The sequence below is a fragment of the Gymnogyps californianus genome, chromosome 1, assembly GCF_018139145.2.
Source record: "Gymnogyps californianus isolate 813 chromosome 1, ASM1813914v2, whole genome shotgun sequence".
In the NCBI taxonomy this organism is placed as follows: Eukaryota; Metazoa; Chordata; class Aves; order Accipitriformes; family Cathartidae; genus Gymnogyps; species Gymnogyps californianus.
In genome coordinates this window covers 99212589-99238328 of record NC_059471.1, presented here as the reverse complement: position 1 = coordinate 99238328, position 25740 = coordinate 99212589, and the positions used below count along the sequence as shown (strand labels likewise).

Sequence of the window (25740 nt, the reverse complement as noted above, 5' to 3'; positions counted from 1 at the left end):
TACCCTCTTGCCCTCCCCAGTAAGTATCCCAGCCTGGACATCAGACAAAAAATAACTGCCAGATCAAAAAAGCACGCTGCAGCTCCTGCCTGAGTCAGGAGGAGTTTCATTTACTACTGATACGCCACCAATGGTGTGCATGATGCTTTAAAGGCGAATAAAAAAAGAAGGCCCCAAGTCTAGGGGAACCTACTTGTCAGCTGGGCAGCTACAAAGCAGATCAAGGATTGAGTGGGATTGAACGGAAAGGTGTGAAGTAAATTGCTTGCTCAGTGAGGTAAATCATTGTAAAAGAAAGATCTGAAGAAAGGAATGGAGTAATCTCGAGCTGCTGTAGAGGGTTCCCCTGATGCAGAATATGGCCTCAGTAAAAGGTATTAAATTAAGTTTAATAGCATGACAAAGGAAGTAAAGCAATAAAAAGGGTGAGATGGGGCTGTTAGAGGTGGAGCAGCAGTAAATGACAGCTGTGGTGAAAGGAACCAGAACATTTTGCTTTAACTGATGAAAGCAGAGAGACCCAGAATACAGCCTATAATATGTGTAAGTTATTAAAGATGCCCTATTCTGTGCCATTCTTGACTGTCCTTCATATGGGAAATTTCCAAAGGTTGAAAGAACTTTATTTCCATTCCCCTTGCATTAATGTACACGAAGGAGGAAAGGAAAAAATCCACCGGCAAAAATGAGATCTCTATGAATTTTTTCAATCCTGTCTTTGATTCTGCCCCCCTGTTGAGAAACATGAATGCCATTTCTCTGGGTACATTATAATGTAGTGGAATTTGAGCAAAGCATTTGATCCTAAAACTGGGTTTTAAAATGTGCTCCTTAGAATCTTGACTTTTTCTTGAAAGACCCCAAAAGTTTTTACAGACCCGAGTACTTAACTGTTCCCAGCATACCATGGTGAAATGTTAAATAAGAAGTCATTTATTTTACATATTTAATGTAAAACAGAGTTTGTGACAAAGACATAAAGAAAACCCAGATATCCCAGCTTCCTCTATTGATTTCAGTATTAAACAACAGCCATAATGCTTTGGTTTTTCTGACAAGCATTAGTGCAAGTGTGTACTTGCAGTCTATTTTCCAACACAGGAGCTAACTGTGGTTGTATGGAGGGAAAGACGTGGCCTGTAAGCTTTGAAATCATACCGTGCTTGACTGTCCTTTTGCCACAGAGACCCTTTACAGTTTTCTTTCTAATAGCTAGTGCTAGGCCGCTCAGGTCACTGTAACATGTGATACACAGTCTGTGCCCCCTTGCCGATACCATGGTTTGAGTTGTTCAGTTTTCATATTGTCTTTTTTGGACCTTTATTTTGCTCCCTTCTCATTACATTCTCTCATTCCCTGCACCCATGCTGTTCTCCATTTCCTATTGTAAAAGCAGAGAACAGAAGTAAACAGTGATCAAAAAATGATGCTCCTGTACATTGCACACCACCTGAAATCAAACCCCAGGAGACAAACATCACATACTCTGCCTAAGCCTGACCTCCTCTCTTCCAGTTGTTCCCTGGGAAGATCAGTGACTTTTGAATACAGTTCCACACTGTTGGTCTTTTTCTCCAAATAAACGGTTCCTTACAAGACAGTGACAAAAGGATCAATTATTCTGAAACTTTGTTACAAAGAACTGAATAAAACATGATGTTAAGGTTCCACCCTGTTCATGGGGAAGCTGGTTTTTTATTTCAAGGCCAGCTGCTGATCCTGACAACTTAATTATCAGTCAGGAAAAACTCAGCAAGTAAGAAATATTCCAAGCATGGGTGAATAAGAGAGAATGAGAGAGTAGATCCAAGACCCACCCCTCTACTTTGATGTATATGCACAAGGAAGGATGGGCATTTTGGGGATACAGATGATGCTGGCTGGAAGAATGGATAGTCTGCTTTCTCTAGTGATTTCACATTTTCATTGAACAAAGGATGAGAAAAACCCTGATCAAATGATAAATATTTTGCAAACAAACTATTCACCATTGAATAGTTCACTGTTCACTGAAGGCTGTCCTTCCCCTAGGATGAAAAAAGACACCTGGTGAAAAAATAAATGCAGCTCATGTTTTCTCCTGCTTATTCTGCTTTGCACTGTGAGCTCTTGTGTCCTGTTGTTATTCAGAAAGTCCCTCTGAGTCAAAAACATGTTCTTCTGACAAGGGGTATATTTTCACTGTAGTAAATTCACCCACAGAGAAAACAAGCGGGAATTAGACAGTTGTATTCATATGAGCTGAACAGAAAATCAGTCACTGGGTGTTCAAATCCTAGACCAACATGAATCTTGAAAAAGAAATAGGGTTTTCACTGCCAGGACACTGTCACCCAGATACTTGCATTACAGTTTTCCTCTCAAAATCCCCAAAGAGAGAAGCATTGCTGACTTAGCATAAGATAACAGGAAAAATAAAATTAGCAAGATAAAAATGTGTTTTCAAATACGAATAAGCAAGCTCCTCTCTGGTCAAGACTTTTCAGAGTAACTCCATCCAGTTTCAGTGGGCTAAGGGTGTTGAAGCTGCTTGGGTTACTCTCAACATCTTTGTACACTGTATACAACTGCAACATATGCCTGGCAGAAGTATTTACGGCCATTCAGCGTTTTCATTCCTAATTGCTGAAATAGAGAGCTGTAGCCCTCTGCTTTTCACCCATAAGTCTTTTCCACTGTCACACGTAACATGCAAGACTTGGGACGTGGTACCATGCACAAGGTTGTGCTGTCCTTATCCATCTGTCACTTCTGCTAGCCCCAAGAAATAAAAATAAGATGGCACTGGAAGGCAGCAATTCAACTACACAAAAGAGTGGCTCCAGCCACCAAAGTGAAAATGCCCGCAGAGTCCTCCTGGTACAGAAACCTGTAACGATGTAGAAGAATACATGGCAACAAAGAACAGGGGGATGACATTAACTAATGACAGCCAACTGACTTATACAGTGATCAGAAAACTAAATGGTGGGTGGGCTGGGGGATGGAATAGTCAAAGGAAGATTTGGTTCATGAAGATCAATGTTCTCAAATGGGGGTAGCTTAAATTAGTTACTTATACTAATATCTGAACATCTAAGGAAAGCCATAAGACCCACAGGGGAGGAACCACCACTAAAACAGGATGATGTTGATCGAGTTGCCTAACTGTAGATGTAGGTGTGCCGTTTCCAGTACCCCAGGCTGAAAATTTGGAGCACAATGTCTTCTTTGACCACTAGATGCCACTGAATGGCTTTAATTACAGGCCTGCATGATGAAGTTGCAAAAGTCACAATGTTTTATGGGAACAATTCAGTATTTCTTTCGATGCAGCTGCAGCAACATAAGCAGCATTTCAAGTAAAGGTTCCTCACGTCAAAGAGCAATAATTCCCAGCACAATTTAGATCCTACAAAACCAGAGCATACCTGCTTCATCAGTAGTGATGGTGAGCTCATTGCTGGCCTCACTCTTGCCGATGCGATTCTTGGCATACATGCGAATGTTGTAAGTTGAGGAAGGGTGGAGGTCAATGATAGTGGCTTGGTTTAGCTGAGGGGAAACATCTTTGGTTCTCTGAACAGAATCCCAAGAGTCTATTTAATAAGAGGTTAAAATAAAACAGACAAATAAAAGATGATGTTAACGTCGCTAGCACAAGCATGCAGTTAAACCATCTCACAGAACAGGATACTGCCATTGCTGAATTAACCCAGAAAATACCTACTGCTACAAGCAAATTGAATAATCACCTTCCTTGACAGCACTCCCAACTGCTCCAAGTGTGGTGCTGTGAACAATGGGATCTCGGCCCCAGGGTGTTCAGCAAATCCAAGGAAATAGCTACTCCTTTGCCTTTTGTGGAGGGGGTAGTGAGAGCAGCAAAGATGCCCCAGTTTTGTGTGTGTGTGTGTACATACTGTTTCTTTACCATTGCTACATTGCAACAATTGTGAAAAAGATGGGAGCTGCTGCCCCGAACGGATCCTCACTCATTGAGAAGGTTGGTTGTGCTCCAAAAAGGGTGGAAAAGGAGTTAATAAACAGGAATGGAGGGCTCTTAGACTAGCAGGGATCAGGCAGAAAGTTTGATCCCAAATTCCAGGAGCTCAGACCATAGGCGAACAGTGAGCACACGCTTGGAGTACTTAGACATGGGGCTCAGCACCCTCCAGGACTGATGCTATTTCCCTGACTCGTGTTAGGATGCAGGAGCAGTTTAATACAAGCGGAATGTAGAACCCTCTTAGCTGTTTGCATATATCTGTAAAAGGAGGAGCACATTGTTATTATTCATGCTTACTATTCATCTGCCTGTTATGATTTTAATAAATTCTCCAGACGTATAATAGGAAAAAGGATGGAAATTTGCTAAACACAGTAACCCCTCCTTTTCATCCAAGCATTCAATTGCTGCAAACAAAATAATAGAATTTATCCATTTAAAGCATCGTGATGTCTTTTATGGGTTGCCATCCTTCATTTCTTTCTTACTGCAGGCGATGTTCCTCCTTTAACCTCTGCAGCATCCTATGGGGGTTGTCACTGGAGGCTCTACAGGAGTGTTTTACAGTATGAGTCACTGTAGGCAGGATGGCAGAAAGCTCAGCAGATAAGAAAGACTAGTTTAAAAATAGAAAGCTCACTCAGATAGAAAATATTTGCACATACTGTGTAAATTCTTTTATATGAGCTTGCTAAAAGATGCACAAGTTGTCACAATGACATCTGCAGCTTGGCTGGTTACAGGGCCTGTTTGCTTGTCCATGTGGCTTCGTTTACCCAGAAAACATTTAGGAATCAGACATTTAAGTGCTAACCAAATTCACTTGAATATATTTTTCCTTCGTAACTGAGTTTGTCACAGCTTCCTCTGTAGGTGCTTTCAGAAGCTCTACAGGAGTTACCTGCAGGCAGCACTGCTACAACGTGCTTTCACTTTGCTACAACTTCACAGAATTTCTTAAACTTTACAGAATTTTAACCAGCAGTTACACTCCATTGTGTTAAATATTATACAAGCGCAGAAGGAGACTCTGTCTGTTCCAGTGTACCACGCCAACAGGAAAGGAATTTAAAAAAAAGACCCGCTTGGTATGGAGAATGTGTTAAATTTCCATTGAGGATGATGAGAATTTCTTTTAATGTAGTTCATATACTATCAAATTGCTTAAGTTTTCACTTGGTTATTTGAAATACTGACCTCTGAGCGGTAGGACTCTGTAGTACATATTAGCTGCTGAAATCAAATAAACAAATTTGAAAAATTCTGGTGATTCTTAGTAAAGTAATGACACACCATGGAGAAAGAGAGAGATGAAAACTCACAGTCTTCTGTACTTCTAAGTGTAGGTCTCCAGTGTTTATTTACGACTAATGCATGAACTTCAGGAATATATTTCTATACATGTATCCCCTTTTTGAAGGATAAAATAAACCAACAAAAGCAATCCCTCCAAACTGAGTCAGTCCAGAGAGAAATGAACCAATTTCTCTCCAAAAATGTTTTCAGTTTTGAAAAACTTAAGTGTTAATAAGAAAAAACAAAAATAAAAGTTAATTTTGTTTTCTTCTGGCAAACCCTAAAAATATTTGCTCGTGTCCACATGGTAAGTAATTGAGTGAGGTATTAGATTGACTATTGGCTCTTCTGGTTTTTATTATTGTTCCAAAGAGCTCTAAAATCTACTTACCTAGAAAGACTGAAAAACCACAGAAAACAAGCAGCAATGGGCTAGCAAAAAAAATAAAAAAAGTTAAAAGGAGTGGAATTTTTAACTTATTCTTTATTCCAATCATAAAATGTTACACCCAGGCATTTCTCAGTGTTATAGAAAATGCCCGCTGACACAATGATCTATGAAAAATTTACGATTTTATGAAAACCAGCAGCTTTCCACCGGTTCCTAAAATAAAGACTGAAGCTTGGGGATTACTCTGCGGAAGACAATTAGGGCCCATTTGCGGCTCTTCAAGGCTGTTTTCGGGGAAGTGGCTGCCCGCTCCCGGGCCCGGGCCGGCGCTGCCATCCGGTGGCCGCTGCCGGTACTGCACCCAGCCACCGCCCCCGGCTGCCCGCCCCGCTGCTCCCTTGGCAGGTTTGGAGGGACCCCCCCCTACTCTGCGAAGGCATCTGCGTCCTGAAGGATGCTCCGTTCACACGTGAGCACAAGAAACCGCAAAGCACAGTCCTCTCCCTTCAGATCAGGACTTAAGCGGAACTGATGGGCGCTTTGCCACTCCGCTTTCCCTAATGACTTAAAAAATAAAAGGCATGAGGAGAGAGGCACAAAGAAGGACCCACACACCTGTTCCTACGTTCAAACCTTTCTGTACACCTCCGATGGAAAAGTCTGATGGCTACACATCAGTGTTTCAACGCAGGGCCAGGTCTGAGTGCCACAGGTACATTTCTGTACAGACAGGCATTGCATCTAACTACTGAAACAGCCTGAAATGCTGAGCTCCCACTATTCGTATTGCTCCTGCATGGCAATTGGACCCTACAGATGCCACCTACCCATGTGAGAGGCAACTCCATGCTCCTTCTAGAGGGTAACTAATGTGTCTTTTTTGTCTGATGGCACGGCAGGGGTAGATAGGATACATGAGGGCAGCACCGTATAGTGAAGTCCATGCATGATATGTGGTCACCTGCACATTCTCTGAAACTGAACAGTTCTGCAGCTTTCCTTCCTGAGAAGCCTAGATGATGCAACCGGCTGTAAACCCATTTCTGAATCCTCAGGGTAAGCAATGTAGGTGGAAAATTCTCACTAAACACAACTGTGCAGTTTACAGCTTTACTTTGGCCGTGGCAGGATGTTCCTTGAGCTTTCCATCTGGATTGTGAATGTCTTACCTAAGTTTTCTTCTGTCTCTTTAATATCTGGAAACTGTGAGAAGTTTTCTTAATTCCCTCTTCTTTGTTCTAACTTCTCCCAACTAGCCTGTGCAAGTTCTTCAGTAACCATCTCTGGTGTTTCATCTTCTTGACGATTTAATTAATGACAAAAATCATGCGCAAGAATTCAAAAACCTGATCCTAGTTTCTCCAGACATTCAGCCTCAGATTCTAAAAAATGACGTTTCTGTTGTTTGCGGTGAGATGAAGATAATCTGCTCTTTTTAGGACATGACCTCCAGTATTTGTCCTCATATACAAAGAAATATTTTCTCCAACACCAATTCTGCCACCCACTATTTTTTCTTTCTTTCAATTTTTTAACCTTTATCACTATGTTGTGTCTTGATGTTTTCATCCAATCTGATGGCGCTTCATTTGCTGTCTCGCTATTGATTTATCATGCCGTCTTACAGAGACATAATTTTGCAATGCAAGTTCACAGTGATTACCACTCAAGTCTTTACCTGCATTCTGCATTAGCACTTGAAAACATTGAACTAAATCTTAACAAAGACGTTTTAGAGCTCTGAAGTCCCTTTCCACCACTGCTTCAATCAAAGGAAAGCAGCTCAATCTTCGTAGATGGGGTTATGCTGAGTTACATGATTCAGAAATACAAGTGATGTTTTAGGGGAGAAAGGAGCCTATCAGGCAAGAATGACTTTCAAAAACTGTTCTGGAGCAGGTGGGTGGTTGGAAAGAAAGGAAAAGAATCAAAAAGAAAACAAAGCCCAGAAACTTTTAGGTATACATGTCCCCTGAAGGCATCTTTGCCTAGTTACATCTCCAAAGCTGTGATTCCTGATCACAGACTCAGTGGGGAATTTTCACTTGTCATCTTTCAGGCACCATGCTCACCTGTATATTATCAATTTCATTTACAAAGCCAATGCAAAAACGGTGACTGATGATTTAACACTCTTGAAAATATTTTATGTAGTAATGAAAGCATCACAACATTTTTGCCTAAGTAAGTAAAGCACAAAGGAAATACACAATATAGACAAATGAAGAATAGTAAAGATGGGTAGTAGAATAATTTTAAAAAAAATGTGGCAAATTTTAGAATTTTATGAACAAGTACATTTTTACATCTCAGAACTAAAGGGAGAAGACTATAAATGTACTATAGTTGCTTTGATAAACAGAATGTTTCACTGATAAGCACACAGAGCATTCCTATTAGTGGATGACGTCCCCTTACAAATAGTGCAACAAACTCCAACATAAAATAGTACAATATAATTTCTCAGTGTCTTTTTAATCATGCTTGAAATATGAAGACATTGTTCCATTGCAATTTCCTTTCTAGTCCCTCTCAAATCATGACTCAGGGACAGCGCTTAACAACGTGCCTAATTTTAAGTGTGATCTTCCACCACAAACATAGTTCCAACACACGTTGAATGTTTTTAGATTTCAATAGACAGTGAATATTTTGGGGCTTAATACGTACAGGAACAGGAATACTTTCCTGACTTAGGGGGTTCCATTTTCTTTTTTTTTTAACTATTCACCTCATTCATGTTATTAGATGTTCATTGATGTGACTGCATGGTGACCTAGCAGAAAGGTATCTGCTCGCATGGCCTGCCAATGTGTGCCACTGATCTTATCCTTCAGAGTATTTCCAGTATGTTACTGAAAACTCTGTGTGGTGCTTCAGCAAACTACCACACAGCTTTCTTCATCTAGAAATTCTCGTAACTACCCTTTCTCACTGCTAATTTTCCAGGGAAGATGCCATGTACTCATATATCAATAGAAAATAACTTCTAAAAATCAGCACTACAGGAGAAGATAATTTGTAAAGGCAGGTTTTTTTCTATAGGGAAAAATAGAAATAAAAAGGAAAAAAAAAACAAATGGAGAAAAGATAAGAATAGGGACCAAGAATCATCTAGCAAAACCATCATACCAGCTGTCACCTAGAATGGCTTGTTTTACAACAAAATTTGTTCCCTTTATGTGTAGGTTTCTCTGGTAAAAGGGAAAAGCAGCAACTGCTAAACTTAACGTCCTTACCTCAAAAAAAAAGACAACAAATGAAGATAAATCTTATTGTGGAAGATTACATAAACCATGGTAAAAATTTCCATCAAGCAGTTTCAATTTATGAATTAACTTTTACGATACAAATTCAGTGATGAATGACTAGCAATGGGGCTTGCTTCAGAGGAAGATTTCCTACCTGACTTGTTCTTGCACTCGATATCGTAGCCGGTGATTGGGCTGTTTCCATCAAATCCCATGGTCCATCTGAGGGCAATACTGCGTGCTCTCACCTCTCGGATTTCTATTTCAGGAGGGTCGGGGGGCTCTGAGTAAACACACACACACAGTTTTAGCCAGAAGAAAGCCCGTAGTCTTAACAAGATAACATTAATGAGCGTGGCACTGGCATAGCTTACTGGTGGTAAGCTCTTGTGGCATTTTCTCCAGTCACTCATTAGTACCCTGAGACAGTTAATCACCTGCTGAAGAACACTCGACAAAGGGAGGAAAAGTCACTTTTCAACTAGGAGTCACTGATGTAATCTTGAATACTGACTTCTGTTTAACCTTCTTATATGCAACATAGAGTTGCATTTCCTTAAAAGCACTCCAGATTGGACTACTCATGCTAGAAAAGATTTTTGCCTTGAACACCACGTTTCACTGATATTTCTACAGTTTTTACACAAAAGGTGATGGTAGAAATATGAATACTGAACTGAAAAGTGTTAAATTCGGTGGGGGGGGACTAAAATTTCTATCTCTTTGAGTATGTTTAAAGGTCTTAATTTAATAACAATAATTTGATAACAGTATAAAATTACACTAAAGCCTCTTTCTGCCTCTAGAGTTAAGGATGTAAATAAATAGCATTTATACCCGTTCTGATGCCCGTTTAAATTGTCAAGGCAGTTTAAATGAGCGATGGCGTAACTGAGAACCTGTCCCCCAACTCCACCTGAATTTTTCGACAGGGCTGCCTTAGGCATTCACTGAAATCTGCTGTTACTTGAAATCAAGGGTGGGGAGAAAGAAATTTGCAAGTCCTAGAAATTTGTTGTGTGCATGCTCAAAGGCATACAAGCACAGGAACAAGCATCGCACAGAAATACGCAGTGGCCAGTGGCTGACTCCTGCCTGTGCTCTGCATCTCAAATACTGTCATCTCAGCGACTCCAGGACTTGCTGCTGTCTGCCTGAGTGAAACCCTGCGGGAGGGGAACCCCAGCCCCAGGCAACATAGGTTCCTAGAGTTTGCATTGTGCAAACTGATTACAATTTATTTTGACTGATTAAACTTGAAATATTTTGTTTAAAGATCCACAGTAGGTTTAACATTCCTCTAGAGATAAGTCAGATCACTTTTGCTTTATTTCAGACTTGTATTTTAAGCACATTTGTTCTTTAAAAACAAATGCAACCCTCTCCCTCTCCCTGCAAAAAGTAACCCCCTCGTATCCACTGTCCCTACTGCAGATGATAGTTTTAAGCATCTTCAGTAGATTGTCAGCTAGTGTATTTAAGAAAAATTCCTCTTATTAATTTGTACAGATCTAGAAAGACTTGAGCTTATCCTTCATTTTGATTTAATCTGGGATGCTGGAAAATGAAAGACTGAGCATCTTAATGCGGCGCCTCATTTCTTTGACAATGAGGAATACAATTAATTAGGAATCAAAGCCTCCCTCCCCCAACAGATTTCTAAGGATGGCATACACTTACTGTACTACAATAGCTGTGTTTTTTTCCTTATGTTGTCCTCTTCCTACCTTGCACAGTGAGCTGAATTATTCCACGATCCTCCCCGTAAGAATTGATGGCATGGCAGGAAAAGAAGCCAGAATCTTCACGCACAGTTGGCAAAATCTATAGGTGGTTTGAAAAGAAGTGATTGATTGAACAGCACGCAGAGAAAATAAACCAACAGCTTTTCTGTATGGTGCAAGAAAAATTGTACAAACTGTTTTACTTGACGGTAATAAATAGATATTGCATGTTATACACATATATACATATGCATAGTAAAGCATCCAAAATACTGAGACTTATCAAAACTAGCAACACCTGGGCTGAGGAAGCAGGCTATCATCAGCTCTACATGTGTAGTCAGGAGTTGGAGCACCACCTATTCCTGTAGCTTCTCATTAAGAGTCTTGTTTCCAGTTACTCGTAAGTTTGCCAAGTATTTAACAGTTGGCTGAAATTTTCCATACAAAATGGTGCCTCCTGCTGCCTCCAAATTTTTCCAGTTATTTCTGAAAATAACTCAAGTGGCTGAAGTCTGTGTGGAGGAAATAAAGTTTCAAACACTGGTGGTGAACCCTGTAGTATTCAGCATGGTGCCTCATAATAAAATTTTGGGTGGTCTTTCTTTTCAATTTATTATTTAATAACATAGGAAGTTATACATAATCTTTACATACATGATCATAATGATATTTTTCTACAGGACCACTGCTTCGTTCAACATACAATAGGGAGAGAATCTTTTTAAATGAGCAGATATTCCAAATATCATTTTCTTCTCATTGTTCAGTGTGCTGCTCCACACTTTATTTACTGCACACAGTTCAAACTGTGCCCTGAAGACAGACTTATTCATTTTCTCATAGCCTTTTCTGTGGATTCATCTATGCAATACCGATTTCAGAAACATGAGTGAATTTATTTTCATAAACCCTGACATCATGAAGAGTATTACCACCATTTCGTATGGGGAATTAAGGAACCAGACATATGATAACATTTGTGGCTGCTTGACAAGTTGCCACATATTAGCTGAGCCATGGTAACTCCACGTGCTCTTTATTCCTCAGCAAAGCCAAGGTAATATGAGCACAACTCTCATTCACCACTGGTTAATATAAATGGATTCATTTCCCGCTCGCTACAAGGATATTGGAGAGTTATCATCTGAGATGTGGTAACGTGTCAAGCTGTGTTAAGTTGCACGTGTGGCTGAGCTTTAAGATAGGAAAACAAAATTTTTCAGAGCCCAATTTGATACATCTAGGGCCTTCTTTTTCCCCCTCAGAGTCCTTAGCAATAAATAGCATTTCATGTGTTCATAACAGCTTCCATTGAGTTAAGCTGCAGCTATGAGGGCTTAGTACTTCTGCAAATCAGACCCCAAGGGCTCAAGGCAAGTACCTAGAAAACAAAGAACACACAATTATTGGCCACCTGTGAAAAGTTTGGTTTCAATGATCAGCCTTGCATCACACAGTGTCTTTCATTACTCAACCCTATTTCAACTCCAGAGAAAATCCAAGTCATGCCTGACTGAGGCAGGGGTCCTGCAGAAAAAATAAAAGCTGAGTATACAACTAAAGATCACATCATCATGCACACATGCAAAAGCACTGAGTTAAAAGCTTCAGAGACAACCTTAATCCTGACATTTTCTATTTTGGGAGCATTTTATCTCTCAGAAGTCAAAGGTTTTGTATGTAACATACATATGGATGTAGCACGCCACTACCGTACACAACTGCTTCAGAAGAGAATTCTCCAAGCAGGTCTCCAGCCTTCCAAAAAGAAATACTGTTGTGCACCCAGGCATTATCTTATTAAAGTCAATAAGATGAATGAGGGCAGAGAGGTCTAGGGGTCTATCCTATAATTAAATATTATTCATAACACAAATATACTAATATGAACGAAGTCACACATAGAACTTACTCTTTCTCATTGAAATCAATGACAAAGCTCCCTCACGGAGAGCAAAAACAGATTTTTACTGGATATCATCCAACACAATTTTTGGCTAGTAAAGAAAGAGATATACCTTAAGAGTTACACTAGAATATAGACAATCACCAGAAAGCTAGAGAATTATTTCCTTGAGCCTGGTAAAAATGTTTTTAAGAATGTGACTGAAAAATGGAAAATCCAAGATTTTTGACTGAGAATCTATATGATTTTTTAAAAATTTCTTTTAGACTTCATAAAGGCACATGTAAAAATATAAAGGAATGGACTGATAACTTGCTCATGTTGGTAAATTTTAAATTTGAGCGGAAAAAGCTGTATCCTGGTATATTGAGGGCAACATCATAGCCCCACCCGTTGTAGGTGACACCAGAACAGCAGGAGTTTCCTGTGCTTCCATGGCATCTCAGGGAAATTTAAGTCCTCAAAACAGAAGTGCCACTCATGTACCCCCTCAATCTAACCCAGGTCAGCCACTTCGGAGTTAACGGAGTCCCATACACTGATTTGTCAGGCAAGTCGAGATGCATGGTTCCCACATCACCAGGCAGCTGCCTGTCACAGAAGCAGAAGTGAAGATGCAGACTATGACCGTTTGCTAGGTGGCTTGGTGACTTCTGCTACTGTGTACAATAAGTGCCAAATACTGCTGGCAGCAGTAGATATACTACTTACATATCTACATGTGCCTTTTCCTTCCATCTCACTTTGAATCCAACGACTAACCTGACTTTGTAAAATGGTCTCACAAGCCCCACAAAGTGAAAGGGAGGGAGAAAAAGTACTTTAAAAAGACAGCATTTTTATCTCAAAACAGCTTAATGATTTTGGTGAAGGTAAGCCTGACACACATCAGAGCTAGGTGTCAGATATTCACTCAGCGCTTATCAGCAGTGTACTCAAAACTGAGCTATGCTGCCCCAGGAAGGGCAGGCTAAGACATGAGCCACATTGCTCCTGAGACAGAAAGGACTGGGGCTGCGAGCCACGCTTACTCTCTTGTTGCCTCCGGAGCATGGGAAGATGGAGACTAATTTTTCTGGGGGGTGAGATGCAGAGGTTTCCTCTAAATCCTCTTGCTGCCAGCTCTCCAGGGCTGCGCCATGGGTGGAGCGAGTGGTGGGGCTCTGACCTTGTAGGGCAGAGGTAGTTGTGCATCCCTATCAAAACCAAATCAAGCAACACTCTCACACATGTAGATGAGTCGTGGGTCACTTTGTTTTCTTACCTGCAGAGTAGAGATCACTTCGTCTCCAACTTCCTTGGTGGAAACAAGGTAACGGGACATTTCAGGATTAATGATTCGGTCTTCTTTTTCCCAGCGGACTATGATGGGTTTCTCTCCATGTGCCGTGCAGCTCATCTCCTTCTTTTGACCTTGCGTTGCCAAGGTGGTATTTGGATAGGAAGTTATCATAGCTGGAACTAAAAACAGACAAAACAAAAAAAGATCGTTCTTCAGTGAGCTGACTAGTCTGATGATACAGGGTTGGCCCTTCAATCTGGGTCTCATTCAGCTTGTCCATATTTGACCAGATGGCCCAAAATGTGAGAAATTATTTTACTTTCATTCTTGCGTAAGAGAATTTTCTTAAGATTGAAGATGGGCCTTAAAGGGAACTTAGCAGAGAGGAGCTGGGACTGGACTGTAGGGCTGTAGAGACAAGAAGACGCAAATCCAAAGGAAGCCTGGGTCCATTTGTTTTGCTGCTTACAGGACAACTTGTAACATAATTAAAATATTCACAGTACATAAAGGTACTGTAAGTAGTAAGCATTCAGATATGGGGCCAATAAAGAACTGATAAAAATTTCTTATTCCTTCTGATGAGCTACTGTTTTATTTGCTGACAGATATATGCTCTACCATTTTGTTTGACAGTAATGACCTATCAAAATGAGGGCTCAATCAAACCAGGAGCTGTACAAAATTAAAAGAAAGGCTTTGCACCAAAGAGCTTACAGTTCATGTATGTGCTCACTACATAGTTAAACTGTACTGAACTGAAAGTATAATTAAATCGACAATAAACCTAGCTAGATTTGAGATTTTACTGTATTCAGAAGGTATTTGCAGAACAGTTTGGACATAACTGTCAACTTCATTAATCATTCAGGACTTTAAAAAATTTTAATGTTGAAAAACGTACTTTCTTGCTAGCAAGAATAGGCTTAAACCCCAAGTATTTTCACATTTTGGAATAAAAATTTTCTGGAAATAGGAAGAAAAAATCCTCAGAGGGTTTTACTGCAAACCCCTCAAAACATGGCATTTTTGAAACAGGATGGTCTCTTTGGTGTCCTCAGTAGCCTGTCCTTTCCTTCCCATGTGATTTATCCACCAATGAATAGCATCTGGGCACTTGTGAGTAAGAAGAATCAAAGCCCATGAGTCTGTCTTTCAGTTCTGGCCCTTTCCCTGCTTGGGAGAAGCTGGAAAGCCCTGGACAGCACGCAGAACTGCTCTCTTCTGAATGAATCTGTCCACTCCTTTCAAAGCATATGAGGTGGCAGTAAAGAGTCCCTTCTCTAAGCTCTTGCAATCCAGGGCTGCCTCCTGCAATAGCCCCACTCTCCTTGTTTTTATGCATGAATGCTTGACTCTTATCAGAACAACTCACTCATTCCATCTGAACTTCTCTGGGTCTCTATTTTAAGAAGATGACATTGGCACGGGACCTGATTTGAGGCCTTCCTAGTTTTTCCTCCTGCATAGATTGCATCTATTGCTACCAGATAGCAAAAAAAATCCTTATTTAAATGAATTACTATAATTGGTATTCTGAAATGTTAATGCTTGGTGGCATGACCTTTTCACATGCCAGAGCTGTTGATGCTTGGATATGACAATATGTCAGGATGCAGCCCTTTCTGTTCAAAGGCTTCCTGAACCAAAACAAACCGATTTGAAAATTAACAGGGCTGCGGAGCTGTGGGTTAGAGTTACAAATGGGATCTAATTACAGGAAGAACTCTTAGAAAGGTCTTGTGAGAGACATGAGGCTCTTTAGGCACTGATGTGCATTAGTGATGAAGTATGTCTTGTTTAACTGTTTGGATATTAAGTACCGATTAGTTTTGTCAAAGAGGAGCATTCAAAGAGAAGAAATGATGAATAATCAGAATAGAAAATTAGGACGAGTCTGATTGTCTTCCAGAGAATGAAAATAGCTTCAGATTTATCTGGTGTCTGTCCAAGTACTAGTACCCACAAGGAGGTTACTTTCAGGAAGTCAGTTCTTGTGGCCATCTGCTTGTTGCTTCCAAACACAGAAGCTAGTGCACGAGGCCTACGCAGCTGCAGGCGTGGGGGCCCTGTATGTGCAGTTATGTGCACTTGAACACATCTGCCCTCATCTGCAACACATGAAATAGACCAATATATCCTTTTATGCATTTTGTTCATCAATAAGAGACTCAATTCAAATGAGCGGCAGGCTATTAAGGAGTCCACGTTACTATTGTTAGCTTGTGCCACCACCTTTCTTCCTTCCGTAATCTCCCAAGCACCTCACATGTCCCTTCCTTCTTCATTTGCTGCACCTCACCACATCTCCCTCTTTTCCCCTCAATGCAACATGCTCCAGTCCCCTTCACCTCTCCCTCTCTTCTTCTGCTGCAACCTCCTCAGGTTCTCACATGTTCCCTAAGCCCTACAGCAATGTTTTCCTCCTCCAACCTCATTTCCCGTCCCTAAGTAAATCACGTCAACCTCCCACGTCACCTAAGTGATTTTCTCTACAGCTGCAGTCCTCCTTCCCATCAGTGTCTCCTACTTCGAGTTTCTCTGGTGATGGAAGGAGCACGCGTTTAGCCCACCCGGGAGCTGAGGGGTGGTGTGTGCCTCCCCATGAGGCACCTGAGCTCCCGGGGTGCCCGTACTCCCAGGCAGGAGGGCTCAGTGTTTGGAGCAGGCGAGCCTTGCACTGGCAGGCCTACCCTCTTCCTGCTTCACGGGTAGGAGCACACAGTGTGCACCCACAGAAAACGGGATGTTTGGATCTGGATTAAATCCCATGGACCTTGAGGAGCCTGTCTCAGAGACTCCGTCCTCACTTTCAGGTCTCCTAAACAGTTGTCTACCAAGAGTCCCCTGATGGGTGACAGTGCCAAACCAAACACCATGACTATCTTGCTTGCTTTTTAAAAAACAGAGGCTAGCTTATGAAGCTCAAATTTTTTTCCAACAAACTTTCTTAATAAGAGCAGCATAAAAACATGTAAAGAAAGATGACTTTATTCCTCAGATACAGCTTTATCCCTGCTTATCCTTCCCTTCCTCTCACATAATCTTCCACACGGATTCCTTATTGCCATAGCAATGCCTCACAGCTAAATATTTCCCTTTCCTCCAAAGCTGATTTTTTACTCTTCACAATTTATCTCCAATGATCCTAAACCATAAGCTCTTCTTTTTATCTTCCTCTGTGTCAAAAGATTTCTGGTAACAAAGCCACATTCCCATGGATATTTTAGGCAATGTATTTCTTCATCCTCCAACTATCTTTAATCAAATTACTGATGCAAATAACTGAGATAAATATGCTGGCTCTTTACTGACAAAATAATCTAGAAAACTGTAAATAAGCAAACTAAATCTGCACTATATATGCATGAGATATTCTCTCAGGATGTCTTAAAAAAAAGTGAAGGCATTTAGAAATATATCAAGATGATTCAGATGCCATATTAAGTGTGTGTATCCTTTATATCTCTTCAAATATACATTATATATACACACACATAATGATATGTATTTATATAAGAGAATTTTGGAAGGGAAGGGCATGTGGCTGTGCATGTTCAAGGAATGCATAGAACCAACGTTCCAGGATTTTGGATCAGGCTTCTCTATGGGACAAATTAATCCAATTGTCTCTCCTCTGGGGTTCTCCACATCTTTCTCTGAAGCATGCCATGTGTTGCTGGGCATTGTTAAAGGTCTGTTGGTCAAAACTGGACAAAATAGAAGCTACAGTTTATATATTATGTCGATTTCCATTTTCAAGGTATGCATATTGCTGCCAGCAGCATTAATCTAGGAGATTTCTCTGTTTAAAGTTGGGCTTCCATTTGGAAAGCTGATCTGTTTATTCCTTTTCCCAGGTCAACCCATTGTTTTCCCCTTTCTTTGTGGCAACCCAGTAAGGAGTAATCTCATTGCTTTATAATATTAACAACTTTGTCATTAAAAATTGAAGTGCAAAATTCAGTAGTCAAGGTTACACTTAAGAATCATGAACTGTCTCAGACAAAACAAGAACCTTTTGTCCCACTCTTGAAGAAAACTGAACCTGGACCTTTCCTGAGATTCAGTAAAAATTACTTAATCTGACTTTCTTTTCTCTGCTACTGCTGGAGAACTTTTCAGGAACTGAATGCAAATAAAAATGAAAACATTTAATTACCTTGACAAAGACTAGTCTCATTAACCAGAAGAAGGAGGCTATAGTAAGTTAGGTGAAGTCTGAGCAAAGTAACGGAAACTTTTGAATCCTTTTATAACAAACCTTCGCAAATTACTAGAAAACTGAAATTCACATTCTTTTTTAAAATGATGTAGGGAGTGGGGCGGGGGGAATGACTATTTCTTCTCTCTTTTAGCTCATAGATGGAAATAGCCACGTCAGAAGAAAGCAAATTAAAAGGCTCCCTATCTTCTAATTTGTAATTAAACACTAAATATCCTTGTAGCATCCATAAATGATTCTAAGACTGACTGAAGTTCTCAGTATGTTTAAGAACTATCGCTATCTGTAGTCTCCAAATGGTATTTTTCTAGCAACCTGGCTGTGGCGAGAAGACAGGAATACAACACAGTCAACACTACAATAGATAGGGAGATGCCATGTGACACTGTACAATGTGTTTTGCGCTGTATTGAAAGTTAGGTTGCTGATCATAGCCAAACATTAATGCAGATTCAAGTTGCTCTTGAGAAAGAGCATGGAAAAGATGCAGCAGATAAACAAATCTAATGATATAATGATCTGGAGGTAACTGGCACAGCGAGAATTTGAGAGTGTGCTCAGTAACAGACGTGTCCTGGACTCTGTCAGTGATGTGACTCCATTGTCATATCAACATGTCTCACCATCTCTCCACTTCTCTTGGTCTGAAGATCTCTGCCCTGGCAGAGTGTCCTCCCACATAACTTGCCTCCTTCACTGGAGCATGCTCGAACTGGCCAGTTTGGGGAAATGTCTGTCACCATAGTGGGATTAATCTTGCAAGCATCTATGCCAAACTTGGCATCTTAGACTTCTTCAACGGAAATAAAGATACGTCTAGAGTGCTGTTCATCTAACCAGATGAACTGTGCCCTCAAAAGCCTCTTCTTTACACCAATCATTCAGGAACCTGCAATGCCTTGCTCAGTTGCAGAGATGTGCACACTAGTGCTGTAATGGGGGAAGATGAACGCCATCTGTTTTTCTTGTACAGCTTCTAGAACAGAGGACTATGGCCCTTTGATGCAGTTTAAACAACCTTGGGTAAAAATAAAATCGTGAATGAGGATAGGAGTTGTGATAAGAGAAAGCTGCATTAAAGTTGAAATGCCTCTATATTGAAAAACTGAATTAAAATTCCAATTTACCATTTAAGCCAAATTCAGCATGTCCTCTCACGCTGGTCAGCCACAGTGAGAATAATCTTCTGTACATGACAAATGAGATTTTTCTACCCCAAACCCAAATTCTCTCTTCCTCAATCCACTTTTGCTCAGGCAAAGAAAGCCCATGCAAATACATGGCTTACTTACATTTAAGGGAGACTAGCTCTCACACTATAATTAGTTGATATCTATTTGTTAATTTATTTTCAAATTTAGTAGACTTCCAGGAGTCAGTGAGTGCATTGCTCAAATTCATCTCTTAACTTCAGTTTTCCCTTTCTGACAAGTGACATTTTTGCTTACTTAAGTAGCATCTCTCCAGAATTCAAATGGTGTCCTGAATCTAGCAGAGAATTTTAAATCAATAGGACTGCTCAAATACTTCAATTTAAGCACACAGTTCCTTGGTAAAACTGTGACCTCTCCAGCAGGTGAAAATAATGCTCTTAGTCCTCATTCTCAAGAGATGCCCGAGACTAGAAAACAAACTGCATGTCTCAAAGGGTGAAAGAAATATGTAAACACAAAAATAAGCATCCTGTTTTCATGAATATAAGTTATTTTCACAAAAATAATGGACATATAATTAATGATAACTATTTTCTATCAATATTTACTAATTTTGAAAATTAACTTCATGTTTGTGTCCTACTCATGTTCATCTGTTGTGAACCTCCTCAGAGACATGTTCTTTTAGGATAAATAGTTTAAAAAGTTAATTTAAAATATTTAAATATTTCATGAAAGTGAATTTTGAATGCAATATTTTACTATATTGCTTGGAATTAGTACAGAATTTGTTGTGTAAGCAATGCAACTCTCAAATAGAAACAATACTGGGTGAATTACATAACTAATCAATATGTCATGAATTTCAAGTTAAAAAAGCAAATGTTTTGAAATTAATTGCCACTGAGGTTCCAGACTAGGAAACACAATTTCAAACATGTAAACCTGAGAAATTTGAGGAGAGAAGTAAAAATTTGATGAATTAATATGACAGACTGAATTATTTACTCAGCTTTAGTTTCAGGAGTCTACAGTGTATACAAAATAAATACAGAAAATTTATTGATAAATATATTCCTGAAAATATTTTTAAAATAAAGCAAAAGAAAACAGATTACCTTCTACCCACAACCTGCCCTAAAACGAAAGCTAGTGGCTTTTTGAATGCTTCCACTAATAACTGTTAGATGAATGGATTTCTGGACAGTAGGCAAGAGGTTCATTAGCAGTTCTATTAGCAAAATAATTTCTGACAGAACAGCATGAAAAACAGTACTGCCGTGGAAAAAGAGACTGTGCACAGCAGAAACTGCATCTTTATGTTTCTATTTAGTGAAGGATGACGTCCATGAGAATTATGATATATAAATAATAGAGAGAAATTAAACGCAGACATGACCAGTCCATGTCCCAGCTACCTAAGTTTGCATTACAAATCCCATATCAAAACAAGAGACTCAGTGGTATGTAAAAACTGCATTATTAGGGTATTAGGACATCCACACAAGGTAATCTTTGAAAAAAATTCCAAAAAGAAATAAATCACTGAGTGGGAATGAATAAGGATTCTGTACACCCTAAAATACCATTTCAGCTAGCTATTCCACGGATATAAATGAAGTTACTTTGATTATAAGTATTATTCAAACATGTGTTTCCAAGCTAGAACAGGCCTTGTTTCATGCTAAGCTTTAATAAGAATGACAATGATGTCTTGAGTACTTGGCAGCTTCACCAGTGCCTCATGATCTGATTGAATATGTCAGGGTAAAGGCTGTGAACATTTAGGGTTCATATCTTATTCACTCAGAAGCGGTTTCAGGTCACATTATAGGAAAAGAAGTTGATTTATTTTGCATGACAACTATGAATTTTAACCAAAAGACACATTAATAAAATAAAAAAGGTCTTTTCTCTCAAATCACAAAGGCAATTCTTTCCTCTTCCTGAGGTCTTTTCTTGCATTAGTTTTATGTTTGTACAGTGCAAACTGCTGTCTTCAAACGATACACGAGACCAGCAGCTGCTTATATTTCTCGGTCTTTCCTTTGACATGGTTCTGAAATGAATGTGACTTTCTTTTGCTTTGCCATGCAGCTTCAATTCCCATTTTGTCTAACTGCACTTCCTAATAACCAAGAGAAAGAAAATGGGAAACGATAAGCTGACAGCTTTGTTCCCTGCAGTCAGTTATAGTAAAAGCCTGTAGAAATTTGTGACAAACTATGGTAACCCACATGAGGCACTGGAAAATCAGTTTCATCAAAGCTTGGCTAACTGTCAAAACAAAAATAAGTGATCAGAGATCTATAAAAAATTGTATTAACATGTATATAATTGTGATTTATGAAGACTTAGACAAAGACCATCTTCCTCCACAAGAAATTAATGGACAATGTTAGTGTTACCATCGTCACCATTGTTGAAAAGCATGGACGCCTAAAAATTAGTATTAGAAACATGCCTCCATTAAGTATAAATTTCTTGGGCCACTTTCTATTCCAAATCAATTATGATCTTTCATCACCCTGTATAAAAGTCAGGCTGGAAAGAGCAGGAATGTTAAATAGTTAAGACTAGCAATATATAATTTTAGATAACTTCTCCAGTGCTTTGATCTTAAATTGAATTCAGTCTGCCATCAAGATGGCATCAAGTTTTAATGTTAAATGAGAGGGTTACTGCTATCGTAATTGTAAAGTAAAGTACAGCGCTCTAATTTTTTGTGACTTACTAAATGCGAATCAGTAAAAAACAGAGACTCTAGAATCACATGGGAGAGTGCTCATTTTCTTACAAGTTGTTATGCTGTAAACTTTCCATTTGTACCCTTTCATTAAAAATACTCGAACAGTTTACAAGTTTAAAGGAAAAAAAAAAGGGCAGAAAGTCACTGCAAAACACAAGCTTTAATCAGGATATATTTTATGACCCAGCAGTTCCCATGGGTCTTTTAGATTTTGGAGGCTGTGAAGTGACATGTGTAAATGTCCCTCCCAGGGGAAGAGAAGCAAGCACTAATTGAGGTATTGACGGGTTTAAATGAAGCAGAAACACACTAAGAAACTCTGGCTACAACAAAAATGAGTATTGGTGAGCAGTGCATGCTGGGACATTAATGGTTTTCATTCACTGCTCATTCATGCAAGTAAGTATACTTTTAAGCACGGTGACTTGGGTCTATAACAGCTCAGTTCTGAGCTAAAAAGCCATGAAATACTATCTGCTGATGTATAAGAAAGAGAGCTCTGGTAGAACTAGTCTTGTCTAGCCTTTCAGAGTGAATTATATTTTTATTGTCTAGATAGATGCAGATAGACCAATAGCATCTGATACTCTGATGATGGGAACAGAACTCAAATATATTAAAATCAGCAAGATACAACTCTCTATATATTAATGTAGGCATTCTCTATATAAGTACATTAACACAAACAATATAAATATATATATATTCTGCATATTAATACTAACAGGTGTTACTGCATTGTATGTATACACAAAAGCATTCACCTGTGCATGGAGGTAGAGCACGTTCATAGAACCAGTCAGTGACATTCATCTCAACCTAACTTCAGGTGGCTAAAAATTAGTCATCCAAGCCTTTAGCTAGTCAAATGAGGACTTCTTCTATAGCAGTCCTTGGGGGGAAACAAGACCTTCCAGAGGGCCATTCATCTTGCCTTAAAGATGACGAATGGCTTCTTATTGATGATAAAAGGACCTCAGGGTGAGCTGCTTAGACTTTTACAACCAACCTTTAGAAGTCCAGCTTAAAGTCAGGGAAATCCAGTGCTAAAGCCTAATCTTAAAGTCTACGTTCTCTTAACTAAGGAGATTTAGGATGTCATTAAATGCTACTATCTCAGGAAAGACAGGAAAGAGGATTCAACTAGGGAGAATAAGATCCTAATAAAAAGCTCTGAAGACATTTATTTTAATGGACATTGATCTAGTTTCTCCAGTCAAAATTCTAATTCTGCCCCTTGTCACAGAGACCTTCTGGGGATGGTTTGGGAATGGTCTGACCATCTATGGAGTATTAGCTCTGCTTGCTGCTGAAAACCAAACTTGATTCCTAATTGTGCTGGTTTTGGCTGGGGTAGTTAATTTTCATCACAGTAGCTACTATGGGGCTATGTTTTGGATTTGTGCTGAAAACAGCGTTGATAATTCAGGGATGTTTTTGTTACTGCTGAGCAGTGCTTACACAGAGTCAAGACCTTTTCTGCTTCTCACACCACCCCACCAGCGAGTGAGAAGGCTGGGGGTGCACAAGAAGCTGGGAGGGGACACAGCCGGGACAGCTGACCCCAACTGACCAAAGGGATATTCCATACCATATGATGTCATGCTCAGCATATAAAACTGGGGAAGAAGGAGAGGGAGGGCGTTCAGAGTGATGGCGCTTGTCTTCCCAAGTACCCGTTACACGTGATGGAGTTCTACTTTCCTGGAGATGGCTGAACACCTGCCTGCTGATGGGAAGTAGTGAATGAATTCCTTGTGTTGCTTTGCTTGCGTGTGCAACCTATTAAACTGTCTTTATCTCAACCCACGAGTTTTCTCACTTTTACTCTTCCAATTCTCTCCCCCATCCCACCAGGGGGGAGTGAGCGAGTGGCTGTGTGGTGCTTAGTTGCCGGCAGGGGTTAAACCACAACAGTCCTTTTTGGTGCCCATCATGGGGCTCAAAGGGTTCGAGATAACAACAGATTTGATTGGAATGTGCTAGATGATTGAATTTATAGCTGTTATTGATGTTTAGCTATTAATTGACAGACTTCTGTGCTTGCCATGGGGCTTGCTTGCCTTACTGTGTATTAGAGTCTAGTGCTCATTAGTGGCTGCTTTTTGCTTTCGCTGCTTGCTGTACTGCTGTACTCCTTATCATCTTACTCTGCTGTGCCTGGGAACATTTTGATAACAGCAGTGGCGATGTGCCTGGGCTGGCAGATGGCCAGGGCATCGCTACTGTTTCTGTGCTGCTGCACTGGACAGGCTGGAACTCCAGCGTGAACTCAAGTCGAAGGGACTGTGCCCTGTGGATGAGTCCACGCAGGAGCAGGACACCCCGAAGTATCTGTGGCCATGGATAAGCCCATGCCAGAACAGGTACATCTTGAAGTATCTGTGGTCATGGTTATGTCTGTGCCGCAGCAGGTATACCTCTGAAGAGATTGTGGCCCAAGGATAAGTCCACACTGGAGAAGGTATACCTCGAAGCATCTGTGGCTGTGGATAAGTCCATGCCACAGCAGGTATACCTTGAAGCATCAGTGGCTGTGCATGAGGTCATGCTGGAGCACCTCAAAGTGTGTGGCCACGGATAAGCCCATGACAGAGCAGGTACACCCCTGGAGGGACTGCAGCCATGGGTAAGGCCATGTTGGAGCAGGTATATCTCTGAAGGCATTGTGGCCCACGGAGAAGGCCACGCTGAAACAGGTCCACCTCAAAGGGACTGTGGCTGTGGATAAGTCTATGCCGCAGCAGGTATACCCCTGAAGAGACTGTGGCTCATAGATGAGGCTCCACTTGGAGCAGGTACAACCCTAAGGGACTGCAGTCTGTGGATAAGTCCAAGCTAGAGCAGGGGCAAGGAGAGGAGTTCATTGCAATGTTAAACCAAATGGTCTGGTCCAAAGCGACCAAGGGTGGAGATTGTAATAGAAATACCTTTAAATTGTTGTAACCCAGGATTTGAGTTGCATGTTGTGGGAATTACTATAGCAAGAACCCCTTGTCGCTAGCCAGGCTAGGAGCAAGGGGAGGAGTTCATTGCAATATTAAATCCTATAACCTGGCCCAAAGGGACCTACAAAGGGAGATTGTAATGGATATACCTTTAAATTGTTGTAACCCATGATTTGAGTTGCATGTTATAGGAATTACTATAGCAGGAACCACCTGAACCAATGGAGGACAAGTCTTACAGGAAGCAGTGCAAGTGCAGCAGTGACCCAACCTGAGCTGGCTTTGGTGCCCAGTAATTCCACACAACGCACCACCTCTCCTGTCCTGAGTGACCACCGTAACAGATGGAGCCCAAAGTCATGGACTAAATGAACTCAATGGACACTTGTGGACATTTATGGACATTTTACAGACATTTTACAAGGGTGGTCCATAGACTAAGGGAATGATATCTGCATATTATATCAAAGGATGGGAAGGGGGGTGGTGGTTAATGAAGATGTGTTGGATAGTGGGGGACCTTAGCATGACATAAATGGTATGGAATAAGGGGTGGAGAACTTGCTGGTTTTGTCTGGGATAGAGTTAGTTTTCTTCACAGTAGCTACTGTGGGGCTATGTTTTGGATTTGTGCTGAAAACAGTGTTGATAATTCAGGGATGTTTTGTTACTGCTGAGCAGCGCTTACAGAGAGTCAAGGCCTTTTCTGCCTCTCACACCACCCCACCAGCGAGGAGGCTGGGGGTGCACAAGAAGTTGGGAGGGGACACAGCCAGGACAGCTGACCCCAACTGACCAAAGGGATATTCCATACCATATGATG

General features: G+C 40.4%; 1 protein-coding gene across 1 annotated transcript in view; it reads right to left on the bottom strand.

The window, feature by feature from the left end:
• Positions 1-25740, bottom strand: part of DSCAM (DS cell adhesion molecule) — a 443556-nt gene that overhangs the window by 101713 nt on the left and 316103 nt on the right. Inside the window, exons 13-16 of the mRNA XM_050891759.1 lie at positions 13824-14020; positions 10654-10750; positions 9081-9209; positions 3411-3578 (exon numbers count right to left, since the gene is read on the bottom strand). Coding sequence (XP_050747716.1) covers positions 3411-3578; positions 9081-9209; positions 10654-10750; positions 13824-14020 — 591 coding nt within the window. The remainder of the gene's footprint in view (positions 1-3410; positions 3579-9080; positions 9210-10653; positions 10751-13823; positions 14021-25740) is intronic.